We start from the raw sequence: 24,816 nt of genomic DNA on the forward strand, positions 1-24,816 counted from the left end.
AAAGTTCTTAAATCAAGATGCATTTACATTTTATTTAAGTAAAATGACAAGATATTTTTTTCTTGTTTTCTTAAAAATAAAGTAAATTAAGTGAGTTTTTGCTTAAAACAGGCAAAATTATCTGCCAATGGGGTGAGAAAAATAATCTTGTTTCTGATTGATATCTTGTTTCTTGTTTCCGTCCCAAACAGAAATAAGATTATTTTTCTCCCCCCATTGGCAGATAATTTAGCTTGTTTTAAGCAAAAACTCACTTAATTTATCTCAAAATTAAAAAAGCAAAAAAAATGCAAAAATGCAAAAATATCTTATGTCATTTTTCTTATTTAATAAATTCATCTTGATTTAGGAATATTTAGATATTTGGACTGGAAACAAGAAAAAAAAACTAAATAAGAAGAGCCTTTTTTGCAGTGTAGTGTTAGATGTTAAAAGTTTATGACCCAAGAACAGTAGTGAAAAATGAAGACCAAGAGTCAGGAGTGCAATTAATTAAATTAAGAAATATTTACTGAAGAATAGTTTGCAATTTCATGAGCAGAAGCCAGCTTTAGGTCTGCAACAAGCAGTTCGTAGACTAGGGGTGTAACGATTCGTTTTAACAACAATTAGATTCGTATCGCGATTTGAGGTTGTCGATACAATTTAAGGACGATCTGATCCGAAACGATTCAGTGACTTGAAATCGATTCAGTAACTTTTTAGCCAAAAATTTAAATCAGTGTGACTGATTTATTTCAGTCGAATCGAATCGTTGTTAAAACGAATCTTTACACCCCTATCGTACACCGTGCTCCCTCTCTCACGTCTCGTTGCCCCGCCCTATCGTACATACAATTTTCCTAACAGTTATAGTTTTTAAGGTCTATACACGTCATTAATGCAAGGTGGATTATTCTGATTGGCTCACAGAAAATAAATTTTAAATTTTAAACACATTGTCTACACATTGTCAGTAAATCAGATGCACGTTTCCATGCACATGTCACTTGTTAATGCTTTCACCCTAGAATTAGGCCCATAGTGACCTTCCAGGTATGGATCAGGCGTTAACTTGCCCAGAACAAGTCCACCATTCTCTTAGGATGTCCCTTGTACACATTCTCAACACTGATCTGTAACACAGAATATTGCGCACATACAAAGAAACAATCTCCCCAAGGTTGGAGCTGATTAAGCTCCAGTTCAGACCAGAAATTTTCCCCAAAACATACTGATAACATGAGCTTTCTCTCAGTGAGGGGTACAGACAATAGTACAAGCAATATTCATCTTGACTCTTTAGTGTTTCAGTAAAAGGAAATATAAAATGAATAATATATAAGAAATTAAATGAAAGACAAATTCACATTTCATATCTGGAAGTTGGGTTAAGACTGGCAACACACTGCAAGTGTCTCTTTAGTGTTTTAGTAAAAGGAAATATAAAATGAATAAAATATAATAAATTAAATGAAAGACAAATTCACATTTCATATCTGGAAGCCGGGCTAAGGCCTGGACACTGCAAGCGTGGCGTGAGCGTTTCTGCTGTGTGGCGTGTCCGATTTTATTTCAGCTCCCTTGTTAACATGTTAGAGCTTGCACACTGCCTGCGTGACACGCGCAGCTCGAGCTGCGCTGGAAACGTGTATGCTAGAAATAAAACCAACGCCTATTTTTCAAATGACACGCAAACGTGTTAGAAGCAAAATAGCATAGGAAAAGTTGTTTAGATGTCATTTTGACCTGAATATATATTATTAAATTGCATTTTGATGTTTGAAAGTCTTTAGGTTTTGACATAAATGCAGATATAACTCTAATTTAAATAAATAATAATTATCGATTTTCAAATATTGCACGTCAATACAGAACAAAATATTTTGCAGCCTATTTTGTCGTCAATACCATAGATATGTATGGCCAATACTGCCGATGTTGTCTTTGCTGTATCAGTAGGCTATTTATTTATGTTTAACATGAAGTATACAGGAAGTATAGGGCTTCTCTGTTCGTCACCTAGCACTAGCAGCAGCAGTGCCGCATCAGACACGTTTCTGGTGTGCAAAGACATAGAAAACACCACGCAGCTGACATGCAACAGAAATGCCATGCTCACGTCATGCTTGCATTGTGTCGCCAGCCTAAGTGAGCAAACACTTTCTGCACTCCTGGCATGTTAGGGGTGTGTGATACCTCCAAAATCAAAACACATGACACCTTGTTGCTATCAAGTGTTTAGCGAGACTTCACACACCTCTAGGCCAGACCCTAAGTCACCGCTCAAAATATACACTTTAGAAAATAATAAACAATCAGTGGTTCTCTTAAGCAAAATCATAACTGAAATGAGTTATGTTATGAGTTATGAGATATATAATTATAGTAATATAGGAGGATACATATTTAGGATTAATAGTTGATTAACACTTTGATTAGGCAATGTTAAATCTAAATGGGAAAAAGACCTGGAGTGCGTGTTTGATGATGAGGATTGAGAAACCAAATGTGAGAATGCTCAGACTTTGTCTCTTAATAGTCGTCATAAACTCATCCAATTGAATGTGATCCACAGAGTCTATTACACTCCGGTAAGACTACACACTTTCGAAAGTACCTACTCAGAGCTCTGTCCCAGATGTAAAGATGACAGAGGAAGTCTTTTACACATGCTGTGGTCTTGTCCTAACCTAGAGGCATACTGGGATGAGGTCTTAGAGATCATTAGTAAAGTTGTTGGCACTAATATGCCCAGGGAGCCCAGGCTTACCCTATTAGAAGACACTTCTTTACTAGATAAGCACAAGGGGGTCAATTTGAGGTTTGTTAGATTAGATTTTTTAGCAGCTATAAAATGTGTAACATTGAGGTGGAAGGATCCTAAACCTCCGTCTTCTTCTATGTGGACTACAGAAGTATCATCCTACGTACCACTGAAGAAAAAAAAATAGCATTTCGCTTGAAGAAACGTAAAGATCTGTTTACAAAACTTTGAGGCAACTTTCTCTCTTATCTTAGTATAACAACAGGACAAAATACTTAAACTTCATATAATTTTCCAAGTCTTTTGTTCAGTGTATCTATGGTTTATTTGTGGCACTGGGTGGGGATTGGGGTGTGTCATAGGGTTTTGTATAAGGAACGATCTGTACAGTCTATTTTGTATTTTGTACTGATATTTAATATTAAAACGGCACTGTATTTCAGAATCCCCCTTTTCACTAGCACTATTAAACAAATATTTATTTAATTATCTATTTTTGAATTGTTCTCATAAATTGTTTCAAATAAATACTGCTGCATGGCAAGTCAGACTTTTCTTAGTCTTGGTTTGCTAATTACATGTTACTCAAAACTATCAACTGTAGAATAGTAAAGGAATTCAACCCTTATATACTTTTAATTGGCTATGGTTTTATATACTAATTTAAAAGACAATCTGTCTTTTATTCTCAGACACATTAAAATGTGTATTTTGCTTATCTTGAACAAAAAAAGCAAAGATCTCTCATATATATACATATATGTACATCTACAAAGACACATACACAAGGCACACATCATAGATAATGAGAGAACAATATAGTTATTGAGTTTAGTGTGTATATTATATCAGCTTTAAGCTCATCTCTTACTCAACCATACCGGCTCTAACAGAAGCTCAGCTATAGTATTAATGTGATGAATAGAAAGACTCTATAACATCTATAACAACTCTGGCCAGTTGATAATACCTAGAATATCTAAATCAACTGCAGGCGGTCGATCCTTTTCCTATTTAGCACCTAAACTCTGGAACAGTCTTCCTAGCATTGTTCGGGAAGCAGACACACTCTGTCAGTTTAAATCTAGACTAAAAACACATCTCTTTACTAGGGCATACACATAGAACATTTTTAACTCTCATTATTCAGATCAATTGACTGATTGTTAGGCTGGATTAACTAGGTCAGCATGAACCAGGAACTTTTCCCATAACACCTGATGTACTCGTTACATCATAAAAAGAGTGGCATCTATGCTAATGTTAGTCTCTCTGTTTATCCCCAATCCGGGCCGTGTCCGGATCGGATGGAGGACCTGCGCCTGGACATGACCAACACATCCTGGAGTGTCTGCTGAGCCGTGTCAATTGGTGTCTCCTCTGAATTTGCCTCACCAATACATCATCCTCAATAAACCCGTCTCCGACACAATAATTCCGATCTTTCATGCATTCAGACTCTTGTGTAATCGACGCACCATCATAAATAAACCCATCTCTTGAGTGATACCCTGAAATTTTGAATATTCCGATCTAATATGATTTCTGACCTGTAAGGTTGCCAGAATAATAATCTTACACGGTGTGTTAATAGGCCAGAGGAGAACTGGCACCCCGACTGAGTCTGGTTTCTCCCAAGGTTTATTTTTCTCCATCACGCCCTGATGGAGTTTTGGTTCCTTGCCACTGTCGCCTTTGGCTTGGCTTGCTCGGTTGGGGACACTAAAATTATGATCAAAGTTATTCAACTAATTATACAAATAACATTTTTGAATTAGGTTTTAATTAATTCTATAAACTATAATACAGATTTGCCAACATTGTCGCTATATGATAAATTAAAATAAGCTGATAACACCTGTTTTCTCCAGAACGACTGTACAGCCAAATCTAATTTTGTTGCAATATTATCCTGTTTGACACTGTGAAGCTGCTTTGACACAATCGTGATTGTAAAAGCGCTACATAAATAAAGGTGATTGATTGATTGATTGATTGATTGATCTCAGTTTTTATGATTTGTCATGCAGCTCAAAGCATTATGGGGTAGAATCTCTCTACAGTATATTTTGATTCATGGGAGTTTCACTGATGCAGACCAAACCCAAAACCCAGGATAGAGTGTTTGTGTGAATGTGGTCTGGACTGTGTGTATGAGGCTCATTTTGTCAGAGACGCTGTAGAAGGACAGAGTTCCTCCACTGTGATCTACATACACTCCTATTCTATGGCTGATGGGCTTTACAAGGAGGTTAGTCACTATGTTATTGTGTCTGAATGAGTAACTGGAGGGAGAGCAGCACAAACTCCAGGACTGATCATTACCTCCAAACACACACTCATTACCCAATCCCTTCCTGCTGATGCTCTTATATGACACTGATATACGCACATCATCACCACTCCACTCAATCTCCCAGTAACAGCGTCCACACACACTCTCTCTACACAACACCTGACGATACACATCAAATCTGTCTGGATGATCAGGGTACGACTGAATCTCTGGGAAAGTGTCAGTAATCACTCTGTTCCTCTCAGACAGACGGAGGCGTTTATGTGCTGTGTTCAGATCCAGAGTCAGAGGACGAGAATCTGGTGGAGATAAAACACATCAGAATCAGGAATTATGAATCTGTTTGATCTTTTAATGGAGCTGAACTCTTCATGTTCAATATATCATCAGTGTCTCAGTACAGTTTACCAGATCCTGTGCTAATCATCATTGACATGATCAACTCTAAAACTCTTCTGTCATGTTTTCTTTCTCCTTCTCCAGGAAGAACATGAACACACTCAGTGTGTTTTTCTGCTTGTTTTCTCAGTAACTTACATTGTAGGAAGTCGTTCCTGGTCCTGGGAACAATGACTGTGGAAATCAACAGACAGGAAGAGTGTGATTATCATGCCAAGTGAAAATGATCCCTGCATCCGTTCCTAAGACATTTCTAATATGATCTTCTACATGATATGAGATGATGGAGGATGATTTCTGAGAGCAGATGAATCTCCAAGACTTTACCTCTGTCAGAGATCTTCTTCAGCTCCTCTTTGCAGAAATCCTCCAGTTTGTCTCTCAGCTGACGGACAGATTCTCTCACATCATCAAAAGAGGAGAGCGAACTGAAGGGACTGTCATTGACGTCTGTAGATTCAGGAGAAGCTGAGAGAGACTGGAAACTCTACAGAAGACAGAAACCAAAGCTCATCACCTCCACACTTCAGCCAATAACCTGCACTACTGTCAGATTTGAGCAGCTCTTGATGATCTTTAGTGACTCTCCTCAATCCAGCACTTTCACAGCATCAGCTTCATTCTTCTCATTTTCATTTGATCACATTAGAGCTAAAAGTTCTAGTGTTTGACACTTACACTATATGACTGCATTTGGTAGGCTATGTAGCCTATCAGACTCATATCATCATATTCCAGCTGACACAGTAATTTATCGTGATGAGTTAAAATCAGAGAATCTATAGAGACTTGTCCATATGACTGTGCTCAAGAGCCAAGCTATCAAAAAAGAAAATTACAGTAGTGACATTCAATCGCAGTTTATGTTCGTTTCATAGGAGGATGATCTGATTTTCGGCTTCACTATAGCATTTTATTTAACATATATTTTTTTCATCATATGTATTCATGTTCATTTAACTTTATTTGTATCTTCATTTTGACATTTAAAACATTTTGTGAGACACAGGCTGCTTAGTTGTGGGGGTTACTGATGTATCTTCATTAGGGATGCTCAATTCGGTTCATTTTCCTGACCGACAACCTCTGCACATTATCCGAATATTAACTGTTAACTGATTGGCCTATATTATAATATGAAACTGGCATTAAATAAGAATATAATTGATGAGTGTCTGTAACCCATTAAAAAGACAAACAATTTTTTCACTGGTTTATTTTATCGTGCAAACAGCAGAAAACAGCTCAACAACAGAACCTGGATTCGCACATTATCACGTTCGCGCACCTGCAGTGTTTCTGAGAAAAACAGGATAAAAAGGCCAACACTCAATATTTCTTAGTTGGCCTGAATAAATAATACATTAAAGGTGCACTATGAAACTTTCCATCCGTTAGAGGGCGCCTATTCAAAACAAAGGCCTGGTTTGATGATGCCAAGTTTGAGCGAAGCATCTTGGGACATGTGAGCTGTGTCCCAAAGTGAAGGGTACGCACTTCGAATGCCATGCACTTCGAAGGCCAGGCCAAGCCACGCCTTCAAAAGTGCACGAAGCGGCATGAAGGGCGAACCAAGGGATATGGTTGCCAGGTCTGAATAACAAAACCCCTCCAATTGTTATTCAAAAGTATCGGAATCACGGCCCGAATGGGCCAAAATATCCCAAAATGCGGGGCGCGGGCGGTAGAAATATTGCTTAAGTAAAGACAACTTAACATTTGGACTATAGGCTACAAACACCCCAAAGCAACAGTAGTCTAAATGCAATCCCATTTCAGACTTGGCAAGCGTCATTAATGGCCTAGCAGGTTGTGACAACTGACAGAGTAAGTTCGTGGAGATTTTAAAAAGAGAAATGGAGCATATATATATATATATATATATATATATATATTAGGGCCGGGACTCAATTTTTTTAATTGAGTCCCGGCCCTAATATATATATATATATATATATTAGAGGCTTTGTAATTAATTAATCAAAATTAATCTCCTTTTAATCTCATAAAAATATTTGACCTGAGAACAGTAAGAAGTAATTTTTCACATGGATTTTAGTATACTATTGAATAATGACTGAATGCATAAGCTTAATCAACAAAGTATTGTTTATTTATTTCAGTCCAGCAGACCAGTGCAATGTTTGCCATAAGTGTAGCAAAAGCATACTTGTGATATTTGAGGCTCGATGTGCTGCAGTGATACGCAAATTCCTTGTTGGAATATATGGATATAGCTTGCACACAACCATGCTCTTGTCGACGCTTCCATCCTTTCATTTTTTAAAACAAAATTTCCCATCCACAGGGCCAAGCAAAGCGGTCTCATCCGCTTCTTCGTTCATGTTCACTGTGGTTTGTTGTTGGCGTGACCCGTGCACGCTAGTTGGTGTTTCAGTATAATCGGTCCGTCAAAACTCATTCATTGAAAAACGTTCCGCGGTGCAAAAATAAGTGTGGTTAAAATTATGTTATTTATTTATTTTGCGTAATTAATTAACGCGTTAAAGTCCCGTAATTAATTAATCTTAATTAACGCGTTAAAATCCCGGCCCTAATATATATATATATGTATATATATTTGTATATATATATATATATATATATATATATATATATATATATATATATATATATATATATACATACAATTAGTTTTTTTTAATCGCTTTTTTTAGCTTTTTATTGGATTTTGACATGCTTCAAGGCCTGCGACGATGGGAGACCGGACCTAAGCATGTAAATCTGTAGCCGGTTATATATTATTGTCAAATTGCAAATTTTAGTTAACAGTTTATTTTTTATGTTAAATGTAACTGTTAGCCTACAATATATTTTAAATATTTATATATACGTCCAAGTCTTTTTTTAAGTAGGCCTACTTATTTTTATTCAACGCATCATCTCAGATGCATCTAGCCTACTTTTTATGTCATAATACCAGCCGTCGACCGATTCAGCTGCGGACAGTGGAAATATGCACTCATCCCAGAAGATGATGCCCCTTACCAGAGTCTCTATTGTGCAGTATTCCCCATCCCGGTCCAAGCTCCAGCTTCTCCTGCTCAGCGCAATGAAAGTAGAAAAGTGTTTTCTTCTGGTTTGGCTGATAATTTATATTTCTGTTGTTTCTGATGTTAAACTTAAGTTATATTATTGGTCTATAAATAGGCTATAGTTGTAAAAAGCCTACTTTAGGTAGGCTAATGTATAGACCAATTTATTTTCATTTACACATTTTAAATTACATGACAAGAAAATATATGTATAAACATATATAAATGTGTTTAATGTAGCTACAAATTATAACGTGCATTACAAAAATAAACAATGTAGGCAATAGAACAGCACTTCTCTTTAATTAAGCCTACGTTTGAAGTTAACGAAAATGAAGAATAGACAGCAGTTTCTTTGTTTAATTTACCAATAACTTAAAAAATATAATAGCCTATAATATAGCCTAGCCATTTAAATTGTTCTGTCGGCCATGCATTCAGCCTCTGGAGGATCGATCTTTCGGTGACCGTCAGTGAACATTCATTCATTCATATAAAAAACTTTATTTTAGCATCTAAGTCAGCAGTTTTCGTTTATTTGCATTTTTTCTTATAATTCTGAGTGACAGATGTCACATTTGATTTAGCCTATTTTTCTGTGATATTTGTTTTAGATATGGTGTTGACACTAGGCTATGAGAAAAATAAATTATTGCACAGACAATTCCTATCCCCAGTGTCTTTCTTTCCGTAAGGGAAATTTAAAAGATAGATTCTGGAAACAAAATCTAAATTTAGCTGGATCAGTCGGGTCGGGAATAAAATAATTTATAGCGGGTGAGCACTGAGTGAATTTTAGGCGATGCGGGAGCGGGACGAAAATACGATTTAATTTTTGAGGCTATTTAAAGAAAGTGTAGCCTATGAAAAAAAGAAAGCAACTGCGAAAAGGGAGATAATGGACTGATTCCTTTTCTTGAGAGAATGGTTGAGAAATAAATAGCTTTTATGCAACTAAAAATTGGGAAATTCAAGTTATATATTGGTTGCTCAGGGCAGGGAACTGGGAACTGTGCGAATGCACTAAACGTTTTATTTACATCAAGCGCTTGCGCTGTTGTGTTCAATAGTATCCAGGCTACACTTGAGTTACACTTGAGGAATGCGGACCAACAGTGTGCTATGAATTCTGGGATAGGAAATGCTGCGAAGTTGTTGGAAGGTTCCACCTGCTGTACCCTTCCTTTGCCTAAGAACCAAAGGGCGCATTTTGAAGTTGCTCATGATTTGCGGCAGCCTTCGTCGCACCGCTGTGACGCAATTGCACTTCAAATGTGGCCTTCAGAGGTTGCAGCCTTCACATTGGGACAGCCTTCGTAGTGCCGCTGTGACCTAATCGCACTTTAAATGCGGCCTTCGAAGTGCGCGCACTTCACTTTGGGACACAGCTGTGGTCTTCACCTCACAGCCAGTGGAAAATAGGACAGAAGATACGCAGATATGACGCAATTGACAGGTGACTTCCTCAGATGCTATGCTCAGCTGTCCTATGTCCTTGGTTAAAATAGCAATTTTCTCACAATTTACAAATAGTTGGAAACATTTGTAAACAATTGTAAGTACTCAACTGAACAAAATATATAACACTTGCCTAGTGGATTTTTGGATATTTTACTGCAAAAATATTACATAGTACACCTTTAAGATGACAAAACGAAAACACACTCAATATACGTTTGAATCTTTAAAGAACCAGATTTTTTTTTCGTCAAATAAAAATGCCAGTCTATTCACTTCGTATAAACCCCGCCCTCATGCCTGATTGACAGTTGACTGTGTTCGACATGGGAAATGCAAATCCAAAGGGGATTGCAATTCCAATTGGATTTTGTGCAGTTTGTGGCAGGACACGGAGGGAATGAAATAGTAAATAGGTGATTTTCTATTACTATTCCAAAATGGCAGGCTCATCACTTGTAAGATATTGGAAATGGAATTGCAAACAGACTTTGCTTTTCCATTTGAAATATGGCAGTCCTCGTGCGTTTGCGTAAATAAAAATAAAAATGCGCAAATTGCAATTGAGTTTGGATTATGTCACATTTCTGCATCCACAAATTGAAAATGCAATTGCAAATACAATTTGTAATTCCTTTTGAAAATTGTCCGCGATATCCTTCCATACATCAGGTCCAGAAAACGCTCAGTCTCAGAATATGGCAAACCTTGACATCTGCATGTAGCGAAAGGCAGCCTCAACAAAAGAAAAAACGCCTGATTCTTTAGCCCCACCCACTGACTTAAAATAAATAACATGGCCCTTTGTAGAGCTACATGGATCACACTACTGAGCAATAAACATGCTGAAGATAGCAATATATTGTGCTGTGCCTGGTCGTGGAAGAACATATTCACTGCAAAAGCTTCCTTCAGATTCTAATATTATGTATGGTTCAGGGCTTGCAAAGCCCAATGTCCCGGGGCTATGTTTCCAGACGGGCTACCAAAACTACCAAAACTATCTTAAATAGCGAAATAAATTCATTTCTTGATGTTTCCTTTCTCATTGTTCACTCTCTTGACTTGATATTTGAAGGAAAACACAAATGCAGAAGTTTTGATCATGCTGATTTTCTGACTCTGCAGTGAGGCTTGCTTTCTTGTGTGTGTGTGTGTGTGTGTGTGTGTGTGTGTGTGTGTGTGTGTGTGTGTGTGTGTGTGTGTGTGTGTGTGTGTGTGTGTGTGTGCGTACATGCTTTTGTAGCCTGGTGGGGACTTGCACACAGACACACACAGATGGGTACTCGTGTCACAATGGGGACCTAAATTAAGGTCCCCATGGTTATAAAAGATTATAAATCATACAGAATGAGTTATTTTAAAAATATAATAATGCAGAAAGTTTTGTGTGATGGGTAGGTGCAGTGTAGGGGAAAGAATACATGGTTTATACAGTATAAAAAAAACATTACGTCTATGGCAAGTCTCCAGAAAGATGTTTGTGTGTGTGTGTGTGTGTGTGTGTGTGTGTGTGTGTGTGTGTGTGTGTGTGTGTGTGTGTGTGTGTGTGTTAGTGATGCACAGTTCATGGTTATATCCACCGATCAGGAGGGCCAAGAAAAAAAAATGTGGGTGGATGAGAGATAAATCATTGTGTTTGTTTGATAAAGACATTTTCTGATTCCTGTGGGACGAAAAATTCAGCATGCTGTTTTCCCACACGCTTTTAAAACAATGCCTCACATGTAATCATGGGGAACCAGGAGCTAATTTTAAAATGCAAATCTTATCCAATCATAGCCGTGGGTGTTTACTTCCAAATCTTCATTGCGGCACGCCCATAAAATCTGAGCGTTGCAGAAGAGAGCCTCAAAACCAGGGTAGAAAATAACCTATTAATTATTAATTGTGATGTTTTTGAATGTAAAAACCAAATAAACACCATAAGTTGACCTCAGACAACCGTATAGAAAATAAAGAGCTGACCCCTTTAAAAGTAAACAATTATGAAAATAATGTCAATTCGGTGAAGTGTGAAGATCATCTAATGAACATTGATGAATATTATTTCTACCAACAAGTTCACAGATTTCACCATTAAGTAAGAAATCAGAAGGTAATATATGAAATGTTTAACTGTTGGTGGTGCTAGTGGAGTTTGGCAGTTAAATATATCTTCCAGAAGAAAGAGTTTTCTTAAGAGATTTCCAGAGCTGAACTGCATCTGAAAGTGCATCTCTTTCAACATCAGATGAGCGTCTAACTGATGATTATATACACACAGAAAAATAGGGTGTCAAAATTGTACCTTTAGGGGTACAGCAGCTTGTCGCTGGGGCAGTACCCTTAAAAGAACCAACGTTGTACCATTTTTACCACAAAAAGGTTCATAGTAGTACCTTAAGGTACGCATTTGTACTCAAAGGTACTAATATGCACCTTTTAGGAGTAAAACAGGTACAAATATGTCCTTTTAAGGGTACTGCCCCAGCGACAAGCTAAAGGTACAATTTTGACACCCTATTTTTCTGTGTGTAATAACCGCACACACAGATCAAGGGCTCATTCTGCTCTCATGAAATGTTCCTCTGTGAGTCTATTGTTCTTCTAGATCTCTGTTACCTGCAGGAAATTGACGTCATCCTGTGTGTGTGAAAGCTGCTCCAGCTCAGCGTCTCTCCTCCTCAGATCATTGATCTCCTGCTCCAGTCTCTCCAGTCGTCCTTCAGCTCGACTCACTGCAGTCTTTTCCTGATCTCTGATCCGCTGTGTGGCCTCAGAGCGGCTTCTCTCAATGAAGCGGATGAGCTCAGTGAAGATCGTCTCACTGTCCTCCACTGCTATCTGTGCCGAGCGCTGTTAGGACACACATCACAATCACACAGTGGCTTCAGTGAGTCCTGACTGAGACTCTTCAAACTTCTCTTCTTCTCCAGACTCACCTTATGAGCCTTCAAAGCCTCTCTCAGCTGCTGAAGATCTTTCTCTCTCTGCTGGATTCTCAGCTGGAACGACCTCTGCGTCTCCTTCAGCCGCTTCTGCAGCACAAAACAATGACAGTGGCATCACTTTATCTGAATATATACGAGTGTCTATGAATATTAAACTGCAAAATACTATTTAAATATTGCTTCTGCAAATTCTGCATCTCTGAGTGAATAATGGGCATAGATTTGAGGGCGTGAGCGATCTCGCACACACAAAAACACACACACACACACACACACACAGCGTGACACTCGCTGTCTTTGTAGAGCTGCCGTGTCACTATATGAGGACAAGCTTATAATGTGTCATCTCATAAATAATCAACAGTAATAAAACTTACCTATTTGTGGTTATAACTATTAAGATTATGATGATTTATAACACACAATGAAGATAATTGTATCCATTTAACTGGGGACTCTGAATATATCGACCATGCCCTCCTGCTGAGTGGGTCCTCGTTTACTGTGGGGACTGTGGAGGAGGAGCCCCACAATCCCACAGCAGGCCACGTCCATCCTCCAGGGCACGTCCAGGCTCCAGCCCATGAGCCCATAGCTCCCCCCCCCCCCAAGAACATTTTGGGGGGGCAAGGGGAACATTGAGGCCGTGAAGGCCACGCCGCCGTGGACCCATGAACTGCCATACCACCATGGCCACTTGAACTACCTTTACTGCCATGACCACTTGAACTGCCTTTACCGCCATGGCCCCTTGAACTGCCGTTACCGCCATGGCCGCCCACACCCATGTCCATGCTTGAGGGTCCAGGTCTGCCCACTCTCCCAGGCCCGGTCTCAGCCATGCCAGGGTCCTTGTCCGGTGTCTTGGCACGAGCCTGGCCCACCATCCCTCCTCCAAGTCCGCCCCCCAAGACTCTCATTGCTGTTGTGATTATGTATGGGCATCAGGGGCCACCCATAGAGAGGGGGATCTTTCACAAGGTGTTTTGGTGTTGGTTCATGTTTCATGCTTTTAGGTTTTCATGTTCACATTCATGTTCTTTCATGCACTTCCTGGTTTGTCATGTGATCCCTCTATGTGCTCCCTTGTCTTGTGTTTCCATGTCATGTTGTCATTGGTTTATTGGTCAATCATCCTTCACAGGTAGGGGTGTAAACAATTCGTTTAACAACGATTCGATTCGTATCGCGATTTGAGGTTGTCGATACCATTTAAGGACGATATTGGTCCATTTAGAACAATATGATCCGAAACGATTCAGTGACTTGAAATCGATTCAGTAACTTTTTAGCCAAAAATTTAAATCAGTGTTTTATTTCAGCCGAATCGAATTGTTGAAACGAATCGTTACACCCCTATTCAAAGGTGTGTCTTGTCTATTCCTCAGTCTTTGTGCATTTAAGTCCTCATGTTTGCCATGTATCTTTGTCTGCTATTGTTAAGTGTAACCACTGGTGGTGAGTTTCCGTTTAAGTCAAGTCAAATTTAGTCAAGTCTTTTGTTTGGTTTTAGCAAGTCTTTATTTTGTGTTTTGATTTTGTTTATGTTAAGATTTAAATAAACTGCACTTGGGTTCTTAACCTCGCCTCCCAATGGAATGTGTTACAATATCCAGGCGCAGGTCGGATAAGTTGCAGGAAATTACTGGTCATATGAAAAGCAGCACTTAATATTTGGTACAGAAACCTTTGTTTGCAATCACATAGATCATACAATTCCTGTAGTTCTTGACCAGGTTTACATACACTGCAGCAGAGATTTTGGCCCACTCCTTCATACAAACCTTCTCCAGATCCTTCAGGTGTCGGGGCTGTCGTTGGGCAATACGGACTTTCAGCTCCCTCCAAAGATTTTCTATTTGGTCCAGGTCTGGAAACTGGCTAGGCCACTCGAGGACCTTGAGACACTTCATACAGAGCCACTACTTAGTTGCCCTGGTCATATGTTTCGGGTCGTTGTCATGCTAGAAGACCCAGCCACGACCCATCTTAAATGCTCTTACTGAGGGAAGGAGGTTGTTGGCCAAGATCCCGCATACATGGCCCCATCCATCCTCCCCTCAATACAGTGCAGACGTCCTGTCCCCATTGCAGAAAAGCATCCCCAAAGAATGATGTTTCTATGCTTCATGATTGGGATGGTGTTCTTGGGGTTGTATTCATCCTTTTTCTTCCTCCAAACACGGCAAGTGTAGTTTAGACCAAAAAAAATCTCTATTTTTGTCTCATCAGACCACATGACCATCTCCCATTCCTCCTGTGGATCATCCAGACAGTCATTGGTAAACTTCAGATGGGCCTGGACATGTGCTGGCTTGAACAGGGGGACCTTGCATGTAGTTATGGGATCCCTCAACTTCTTCATGATCATTGATGCCCCACAAGGTGAGAGCTTGCATGGTGTCCCAGACCAAGGGAGATTGACTGTCATCTTGAACTTATTCCATTTTCTAATAATTGTGCCAACAGTTGGCACAGGTTTGTCATAGCTTCTCTCCAAGCTATGACAAACTATGCATCATTTGAAAGCTAAAACACTCAATATTGTTGTTCAAAACTTGTTTTTGCAATAAATACACTAGAGAGGAAAGGGTTAAATATTATTCTGAATTATTTATATGTGAATCGGTTTTCGTTCACTTTAATTCAATTCCCCATTAACTGATTAAAAACAATCTTACACAGGGTTGAAAATGAGCAAAGATATTTGCTTTATTGTTTCAACCCCCTTTTTCTTAAGGGTCATTTGGAATTTCTTAAGACATAGGTGTTGATAGTCCTCAAGGCCTGTAGTGGGGAAGTTGAATTTATCAGATTTGTCCGTTTGAACTCTCTAATTTTGGGTTTTAGTCACATGGTTAAGGAAGGTATAAAACAAAATTGAACTGTTGCTCTGGGCTCTTCCCATTACTCTCGACTCTCTTTTCTTGGGCCATGCTCTTTGCCTTCTCTTTTCTGTCTCTTTCTATCCCTCAAGTAACATTGTACATATGCTGGGTACGATTAATGCTATACGTTTTTATCATCTCATACATTTTGTAACTATTTGAAGTGTAACCATAACCAGATATTGTATATTGTATTGTATTGTAGATTTAAAATGACATATGCACCCCTAACAATGTCCATATACAGTCAGTGTACACTGTGCTGAGAGGTGAAATGGCTACAATTAAAGAAGAACTGCAGACTTCCATTATGGCTCTAGATAAAACTGTTACCTTGCATGCTAACACTATTGAAGAGATAGAGAAGTCCGCCTCACACCAGTTGGACGATGTCACTGTACGTCAAGTCACCCACCTGAACTCTGAAGTAGAAAAGCTAACTAAGAAATGTGAAGACCTAGAAGGGCGCTCGAGGAGACACAATATGTGGGTTCTTGAAGTCCCTAAAGGGGACCAAGGGACCCAGACCGAGATACTTTATTGCCGGGTTGCTGCAAGAGGTTCTATCCCTGGATGAGAAGCCGTTTATCGATAGAGCACATCGGACCCTCTGAAGATGGTCCGAACCTCATGAACCACCTAGACACTTTGCAATGAGTCTACACTATTTCCATATGCTTGAGGACATCCTATGCAAGGCTGTAATGTCAAAACAGCTCTACCATGATGGTAAGGCAAGGCAAGGCAAGGCAAGTTTATTTGTATAGCACATTTCATACCCAATGGCAATTCAAAGTGCTTTACATAGAAATTAATTAAAACAGTGGTAACAAATGCATGAGAAAAAAAAGAATACCATATGGACGAATAAAAAATTAAAAACAAGCATAGTTAAAACAGTCGTAAAGATAATTATAGTAATTAAAAAATATATAATAATTAAAAAAAATAAGATAAAATAAAATAAAATAAAATGGTCAGATCCACAATAATGGTCTGATATAAAAACAAACATTCTTCAGTTTACAGCCTACATACATGTACCATATTAATTAGAACACCTCTCATTCATTTCCTTCTCAAGCACGTTCATAACATCCATTTTGATCACTCTTCCCTGATTTTGATCACTCTTCCTTGGTAAAAGGATCCAAATCTTTCTTGACTACCCACCTGCCATGGCTAAAAAGAGGGCATTATTAAACCACACCAGGGAGCTGCTACGGGGCAGACCCGGGGTCAGATATGGCTTCCTCTATCCTGCTAGACTCCTAATAACCTACAATGGCACACAAATCTTGTTTATAGACGCTAAAAAAGCAAAATATTCTGAACACCCCTCAACATTGGACTCAAAAGGAGTGGGACAGAAGTACGCTTAAAATTAAACTGATGCAGATAATCAATATATTTAGAAAGGAGGTTATGTACTGGTACTTACTAGTTATATTTTATGGCTAACATTAACACAATCCTAGCTGTTACCTATCCACATGAGTTACATACATGCATACACACAGCTAGTGCCTTTTTGTCAGGTTTGTAGTGGCCTACTCCTCAACAAAACTTGGACAGCCCGTTTTGAGTCCGTCTTGGCATGCTACCGCCCTCCGGAGGGCCTGCCGCTCTGACCGCGCCCAGGACCGAGGCACCCCCCCCCCCCAGTCGCCAGCCAGAGAGGTCTGTTAGCTTGGATCTTTCGCCGAGTAGGGCTTTCAGACTCTTTCAGGCTTTGGCATGGCATTCCCTGGGTCGGGTTCTCATGTTTTTTGCCCTCTCCTTGACAAAACCCGGTCAGTTTCGGCTCGCTACCGCCCTCCAGGGAGTCCCTTATGGAGGATTCTCCTCCAGAGGCATCTGAGCTTTGATTCGTGCTCCGGTCAGTGCCTCCTCCCTAGGGGGGTGGGGGAGACCTGCTCTGATACTGGCAGGTTGTTCCTGTACGTCTCAGCTTGCATACAGTGCACCATCTCTGGGCTTTGTTCATGCGATTCCCTCTGCCGTATATTTCATCACTATCACTGTGGCATTTGCGTGCCTTTCTTGGATGCAACAGCCATTTGATTTTATATTTGTGACCAACATATGTGCGAAACCAGACAGGATTGACTGGCCAGCACCCAGGATGGAGAACCATGACGGGCTGGTTTAATACGTGCGGGTCTTGCTTAGCTCTGGCCCGAAAGATTGTTTGGCACGTGCGGAACCCTACTGACCTCTGAAGGGCGTGCTGTTCCTGGGACCAAAGCACCCTCCCCGGTCGCCAGCCGGGGAGGTCCGCTGCCGAGTTCGGATTTCAGACTCTGTCCATTTTTATGGCACTAAGTTATGTACTGGTGCTTACTAGTTAAAATTAGCTGTTACCTATCCACATAAGTTACAGACTTGTGCATACAAACAGCTAGTGCCTCACCACTGGTGCTTGTAGTGGTTATGTACTGGTGCTTACAAGTTAGCTTTTATGGCTAGCCTTAACACAACACTAGCTTTTACCTACCCACGTGAGTTGCCAGGTGGGGAGGTCCATTAGCTCGGAGCTTTCGCTGTGTTTGGCTTTCGGACTCTGTCCGTTTTTACGGACCTGCTCATTATTTACTTATAATATTTATTTGGACATCATAATTACATTGGACAAACCATATGCATTTGCTTGCATATGCATTTTAGCACATTAGCTAATTTTTAACACCTGTCCACAGGAGGCTTTTTAAATAGAGTAAAAAGACAATAATAATAACAATGTTAAAATGATAATAATGATAATAATATAGTCTTTTTACAGGCTTTGGCATAGCATTCTCTGGGTCCTGTATTCGTGATTCCTTGGGCATTCCCTGGGTCCAGTTCTTGTGTTTCACCCTCTCCTCGACAAAACCCGGACAGCCCGTTTTGAGTCAGTTTAGGCACGCTAAGCTAGGCTGCCCTCCAGGGTGTCCTTTTATGGGGGATTCTCCTCCAGGGCCATCTGAGCTATGATTCATGCCCCGAACATTGCCTCCCCCCGGGGGAGATGGAGGGGAGACCCTGGAAGTCTCTAGCTCAACCCACAGTGCACCTCAGGCTTCCCTGGGTCTGTTTCTTGTGTGCACGTTTGAATTTCGAGTTTTGCGCTCTCTTCGACAAAACCTGGACAGGGTGCCTTATGGAGGATTGAGCTTTGATTCGTGCCCTGGTCAGTGCCTCCTCCCGGGGAGGGGGGGGTTTGGAGAGCCCGACCTGCTCTGATACTGGCAGGTTGTTCCTGTACGTCTAAGCTAGACAGGTGCCGATTTTCGGTATGTGATAAATCGCGGTAATTAATATGCACGATATTATTTCATCACCCACTTAAAAAACTCTGCCGACTTATCCACCTTTTAAAAGGGTAAAGTCAGAAGTTTGGAAATATTTTGGGTTCCAAAAAAACTCAGAAGGATTGCTGATTGAAGACAGTTTCCCTTTGTGTGATGACTTGTGGACGGAAAGTGGCTACGAAACACGGGAACACGTCTAACATGTTTGCTCATCTCCGTGACAAACATCCAGTGCAATTCAGGGAGCTCAAGGTAAGAAACTTTATTTCTCATGTTTAACCCCTTGCCTGTCACCCCCCATTTTGGCAAGTGGTTCATTTTGACACACCTCAAATAAAAGGGCTGGTGCTCACAAATCTTTATAGGTAGACACATTAGTAACAAATTTAGAAAGCTAACCCTTAAGAGTTTAAAATTTAAGACTCAGAATTACTCTTTTTAATATGAAGATATTTAGGCTCAAACATTAGAATAATTTTTAAAAAAATATTATTTGACTGTAGTATAACAACTTGTAACCACAACTAATGTGAAGCCACAAGTGTGGCCATGCATTTTAAATCTGAGGATGAACTCTCTAAAATCATGCATTTTATGTAGCATATTGTATGGCATGTCATGTGAGTTTTTAGCAAAGGCTAAGAGAGGATGATAATCATTATGTTATTGGCCTGTAAATTACATGCTTGTAGTCTACTAACTAGTCTTTCAACTGCTCAATTCACTGTCTATTGTTTTCACTCAATGAACATTTCACACGTCTGTCATGAATTAATTAATCCTCATTATTCTTTTATAGTAATTACCGTAATTCCTCAAATAAAGACCGGGGCCTTTATTTACCTGAACTGCCGATGGGAACCGGCTTTTATTTGAAGCAGGCTTTTATTAGGGGCAGGCTTGTATTTTTAATTCCATCTGTTTGAAATGTAATTGCTTTATGTAAACCGTTTTCAATTTAAAGTGACCGTCCCAGTGGACAAATATCATTGATTTATTTTAAGAAACATTTGCAAAAATATCACCATACAACAAAATAATACACTTTTTTTTTGTAATTCCGCGAGCAGCGCCGTAGCCGAAGATGAACTAGTTCTCAGCGAATCTAGCCGAGCATGACGTCTCATCACACCGGCCCCCAGTTTGCACATACAAATTAGGTGCTTATATTTACTGAATGAGCCTACAAAAGCAGAAATAAGCCATTTTTAAAAAAGATCCAGGTTTAAGCAAATAAATAAATAAATCACGACATTAAAGTTGAGTGAAATTAGGAAATATTTAAGAGATTGTTAATTTAGCGCATATTTTGTTCTCATGTCACAAGTAATAATATCAAGCCAAGGTTTACTGAGTTTTACATGATTCTTTTGTAGTGTGGTTTTTATGATAGGCTTCTAGGTAAAACCCCCATTCGCTTGTTTGTCGTTGCTCATTATAATCTAACCACAATGCCCCGTAATTATTAGCTTGACATCAGTTTCTGTAAATGAATGTTTTTTGTTTTAGAAAAGCTCAAAGTAGAACACAATGGCATAGCATTTTAGTCTCTATCATTCTTCCCATGAATGCAAGGAAACCTGGGTACATGGCTTTTAAAGCAACATGCACCTAGACCACTACATTAATCGAAGTTAAAGGGATAGTTCACCCAAAAATGTAAATGCTGTCATCATTTACTCCCCCTCAAGTTGTTTCTATGCACAACGCATACAATTTTTAATTAATATATTCAAAACCACTAGAATAATGTTATATATTTTGGTGAATTTTGTACTTGCATTATCCCAAATGTTTATATCGAGAGAAAAAAAGTGATTTAAAACAGGATATGGTCTTTGGGTCCCCTATAAATGACACCAGACCCTCGTTACCCTCGATTTCCAGTTTATTTTGTAGAACTCATGAAAACAAAGAAGATATGTTTAATTAGACAGGTGAACAACTGTTTGGATTAGGGGTGTAACGATTCGTTTTAACAACAATTCCATTCGACTGAAATAAATCAGTCACACTGATTTAAATTTTTGGCTAAAAAGTTACTGAGTCGATTTCAAGTCACTGAATCGTTTCCGATCATATCGTTCTAAATGAACCAATATCGTCCTTAAATCGTATCTACAACCTCAAATCATGATACGAATCAAATCGTTGTTAAAACGAATCGTTACACCCCTAGTTTGGATGCATTAATTAGCCTAACAATTTCTTCTGTTTATTGATTTAACATCGATGTCAATATCCATATCTATTACATGTTCAATGCCCGTTATTCTAATTATATAATCTATTTTCTTTGCAAATATTTTAGGTATTTCAACCAAAGCATCTTCCAACGGGTGGGTATCTTTTGATTTATCAGTTCTTTTGGGGGTAGGCTCCGCCCTGTCATGCATTTTCAGGAAGGAACTGCAAGCATCCGCTACCTTCCAAAGAACTTTATAATTTAATCTATTTGATACTCATTGTATACAATAACTGTAATTGTATACTGTAAATAAATCATATTCAAATGTTATTCTTGCCTCCTGAGTCTTTGGGTAGCATTATTGTTATAATTATTCATGAGATGACAACACATTATAAGGATGTTCAGAAGACATTATGCATGTAATATAATGCATTAAAAATATCCTATGTTTACGTTGCATCGTCTTCCTATTTCCTGTTATATTTAGTGCATAGCACAAATTCGCTCAGCGGTGATAGTCCACTTACATCTCCTGTTCACTTCTGCTGATGTCTGCAGAATGAAGTTTCCTGATCATATGGTGCAAGTATAAATAGTGTCAGCATTATTTGATCAGTGTGTGATTTCATACCTGTTTCTCTGTCCTCTGTACTGCGGCTGATACAGTGTCGTGGTTTTTATGTTTGTCCATCGTACACAGCACACATATAAACTTCTGGTCAGTGCGGCAGAAAACCTCCAAGAGTTTATTATGTGTTTGGCAGATCATCTCCTGCAGTCGTCCAGTGGCATCGGTCAGATTGTGTCTCTTTCCTTTAAACCAACTCTCATGTTGTTGGAGGTGATTCTGACAGTAAGACTCCAGACACACCAGACAGGACTTTACGGATTTGTGTTTTCTTCCAGTACAGACGTCACACTGCACATCTCCAGCTCCAGCGTAACAGTCAGCAGGAAGTGTAGTCTTCTTCAGTTTCTCCACCAGTTCAGCCATCATGGTGTTTTTAGCTAAAGCAGGTCTTGGCCTGAAGGTCTGTCTGCACTGAGGGCAGCTGTACACTCTCATCTGATCCTCCTGATCCCAGCAGCCTGTAATACAGCTCTTACAGTAACTGTGTCCACACGGGATGGTAACTGGATCCTTCAGGAGATCCAGACACACTGAACACATCAACTCATCCTGAGCAAATCTGTCTTCTGCCATTTTACTGTATGAAAACAGAGACACAAACACACACCAGTTGAACTACACTTCAGTTTCTCTTTCCCTGAACTCATGTGATTCCTGCTTCCTGGTTCTGTGTTTGTGTTTCTGTGACGTGTGCAAAACCGGTTTATCAAGTCTGTAAAGCATCATAGAGCCTCATTCCTGCTTAGTTCAGATTCTACAACAGCAAATGCAAAAACCTTTATTAGTAGATTCAGGTTTACATCTGGAACTAAACTCTGTTAAACAAACCTCAAAGTCTAGAGGTAAACTAGAAACAAGAGTTAGGAGAGATGTTGATGTATACGACTTCAGACCTAGAATCACAACAAGTTTTTGTTTCCAAAAAATAATAGCCATAAAGGGATCTTTTATTTAACAGACAAACAAGAGAAACAAATAATAAAATGTAATTAGTTGAACTATAATAAAAATACTTCATGAAATGAGAGCCCCAAAAATAACAACCTAGTTTTAAAGATATAAACTCACAATTCTGAGAAAGAGAATTCTGAGTTTTTTTCATTGAGAATTGGACTATATATTTCACAATTCTGTGAAAAGATGTTATAATTTGAAACACACAATTGCAAGAAGAAAATTCAGAATTGTGATATAAAAAATTGCAGTTATCGTTTAAACTTACCTAATGAAAGAAAATACCCGCAAGTAAAAAAATAAACACTAACCTTTCTACCTGTCACGTAACTTCCCACAAAAAATGAAGTCAAAGATGCAGTGGTTCAAATAAAAATGTTTACTTGTTTACGTAGTCCTCTCTGGACTTCTGACAGAAGACTATGTCCTCTCTGGACTCGGCTGGAGACGTCAAGGGAGAGAGGGCATGTCACTGGGTTCTGGACGGAGACGGGGGACGTCACTGGGCTCTAGACGGGAAGGGGAGTTGAAAAGGGTGACTGTGGCTGAGTGGTGGTGGTGTCCTCATCCGACTGGCAGATAGTAAGAGGTGAGCCGTTACAGTCAAGTACCCACTCCACATAAGCAGCAAAGCTCGCTCAAGGACAGCTTTGCCTTAGTCTAGGTGTTCAGTCCAATGAAGTAAAACGTGCACAGGCAGCTTTCCGGGTAGTGCGTCAGGTAGGCCAGATCAAAAAAAAATAAATCTTGTGTGGTCTTTGAAGGAGCGGTCCTTTTGTTAGAATGCAGTGGTTTAAATGAAGATGTTTACTTGAGCAAAACAGGATCAAACGCAACAGTGTGCACAATACACAAACAACAGCAGACCATGAACTGACAGGAACCGTAAGCTTAAAGGGTTAGTTCTCCCAAAAATGAAATGTATGCCATTAATGGCTCACCCTAATGTCGCTCCACACCTGTAAGACCTCCGTTTATCTTCAGATCACAGTTTAAGATATTTTATTTTTAGTCTGATAGATTCTGTCTCTCCATTGAAAACGTATGCACAGTATACTGTCCCTTTCTAGAAGGAACAGAGATGTAATAAAAAAATCATCAAAGTAGTCCATATGTGACATCAGTGGGTTAGTTAGAATCTCGAAATATATTTATTAGTTAGAATATATTTTGGTCCCAAAATAACAAAAACTGACTTTATTCAGCATTGTCTTCTCTTCCGTGTTTGTTTTCAATCCTCAAACAAAGATTCAAACGGTTATGAATCAGCATATCGATTCATGATTTGGATCGCCAATGTCACGTGATTTCAGCAGTTTGACACACGATCCGAATCATGAAAAAAATACAAATAACGACATATATAGTGATGGCCAATTTCAAAACAGCTTCCTGAAGCCTCGGAGTGTTATGAATCAGTGTATCGAATCATCATGAATTGAATCATGAATCGATAAACTGATTCATGACGGTTTAATGCTTCACAAAGTAGTGTTTTGAAAACGGCCATCACTATGTAAGTCGTTATTTAGTTTTTTGAGGGGGTTTTGGACACAAAAACTATTCTTGTTGCTTCATAAAATGATTGTAGAATCCCTGTAGTGAGATGGACCTGAATATCTGATGTAATTTTATGTTATACTGTTTGGTATCCTGGCATCATGATCTTATCCCCATCAATACTTCTCGCTATTTATTCACAGGGTTTTTCATATTTTATATATTTTCATATATTTTTTCATATTGTTTTTCATATTCCTTTAAAGTATCCTTGAAAAAGAGGTTTGACTTGTCAAACAGTGGTGGATTTTTCTGGACTTCTGTGATTAATTTCTCCTCTGTTATCTGCTGTTTTAAATGTGCAAGCCATTAAATTTGAATGGATTCTGATTGGATGACAATAATTTACTGTTCAACAGCTGGAAAAATCACTGAACGTGATCCCAGCAATATAATATCTCTATTTTTAGA

The 24,816-nt window shown here is 39.1% G+C and overlaps 1 protein-coding gene across 2 annotated transcripts; it reads right to left on the bottom strand.

The window, feature by feature from the left end:
* Positions 1–517: 517 nt before the first annotated feature.
* On the bottom strand, positions 518–23,354 carry LOC137074955 (tripartite motif-containing protein 16-like). Of its 2 annotated transcripts, XM_067443062.1 has the most exons (7): positions 23,229–23,354; positions 21,892–22,468; positions 12,880–12,975; positions 12,560–12,793; positions 5,769–5,928; positions 5,580–5,615; positions 518–5,341 (listed from the first exon to the last, which is right to left on the bottom strand). In XM_067443062.1, exons 2-7 carry the CDS (start codon positions 22,462–22,464, stop codon positions 4,821–4,823), a joined length of 1,620 nt encoding a protein of 539 aa, XP_067299163.1. In that variant the 5' UTR covers positions 22,465–22,468; positions 23,229–23,354; the 3' UTR covers positions 518–4,820. The 2 variants fall into 2 exon arrangements, with proteins under 2 accessions (XP_067299163.1, XP_067299162.1); XM_067443061.1 differs by lacking the exon at positions 23,229–23,354 and having other exon boundaries at positions 21,892–22,523.
* Positions 23,355–24,816: the final 1,462 nt, after the last annotated feature.

Source organism: Pseudorasbora parva, chromosome 5 (assembly GCF_024679245.1).
Source record: "Pseudorasbora parva isolate DD20220531a chromosome 5, ASM2467924v1, whole genome shotgun sequence".
NCBI lineage: Eukaryota > Metazoa > Chordata > Actinopteri > Cypriniformes > Gobionidae > Pseudorasbora > Pseudorasbora parva.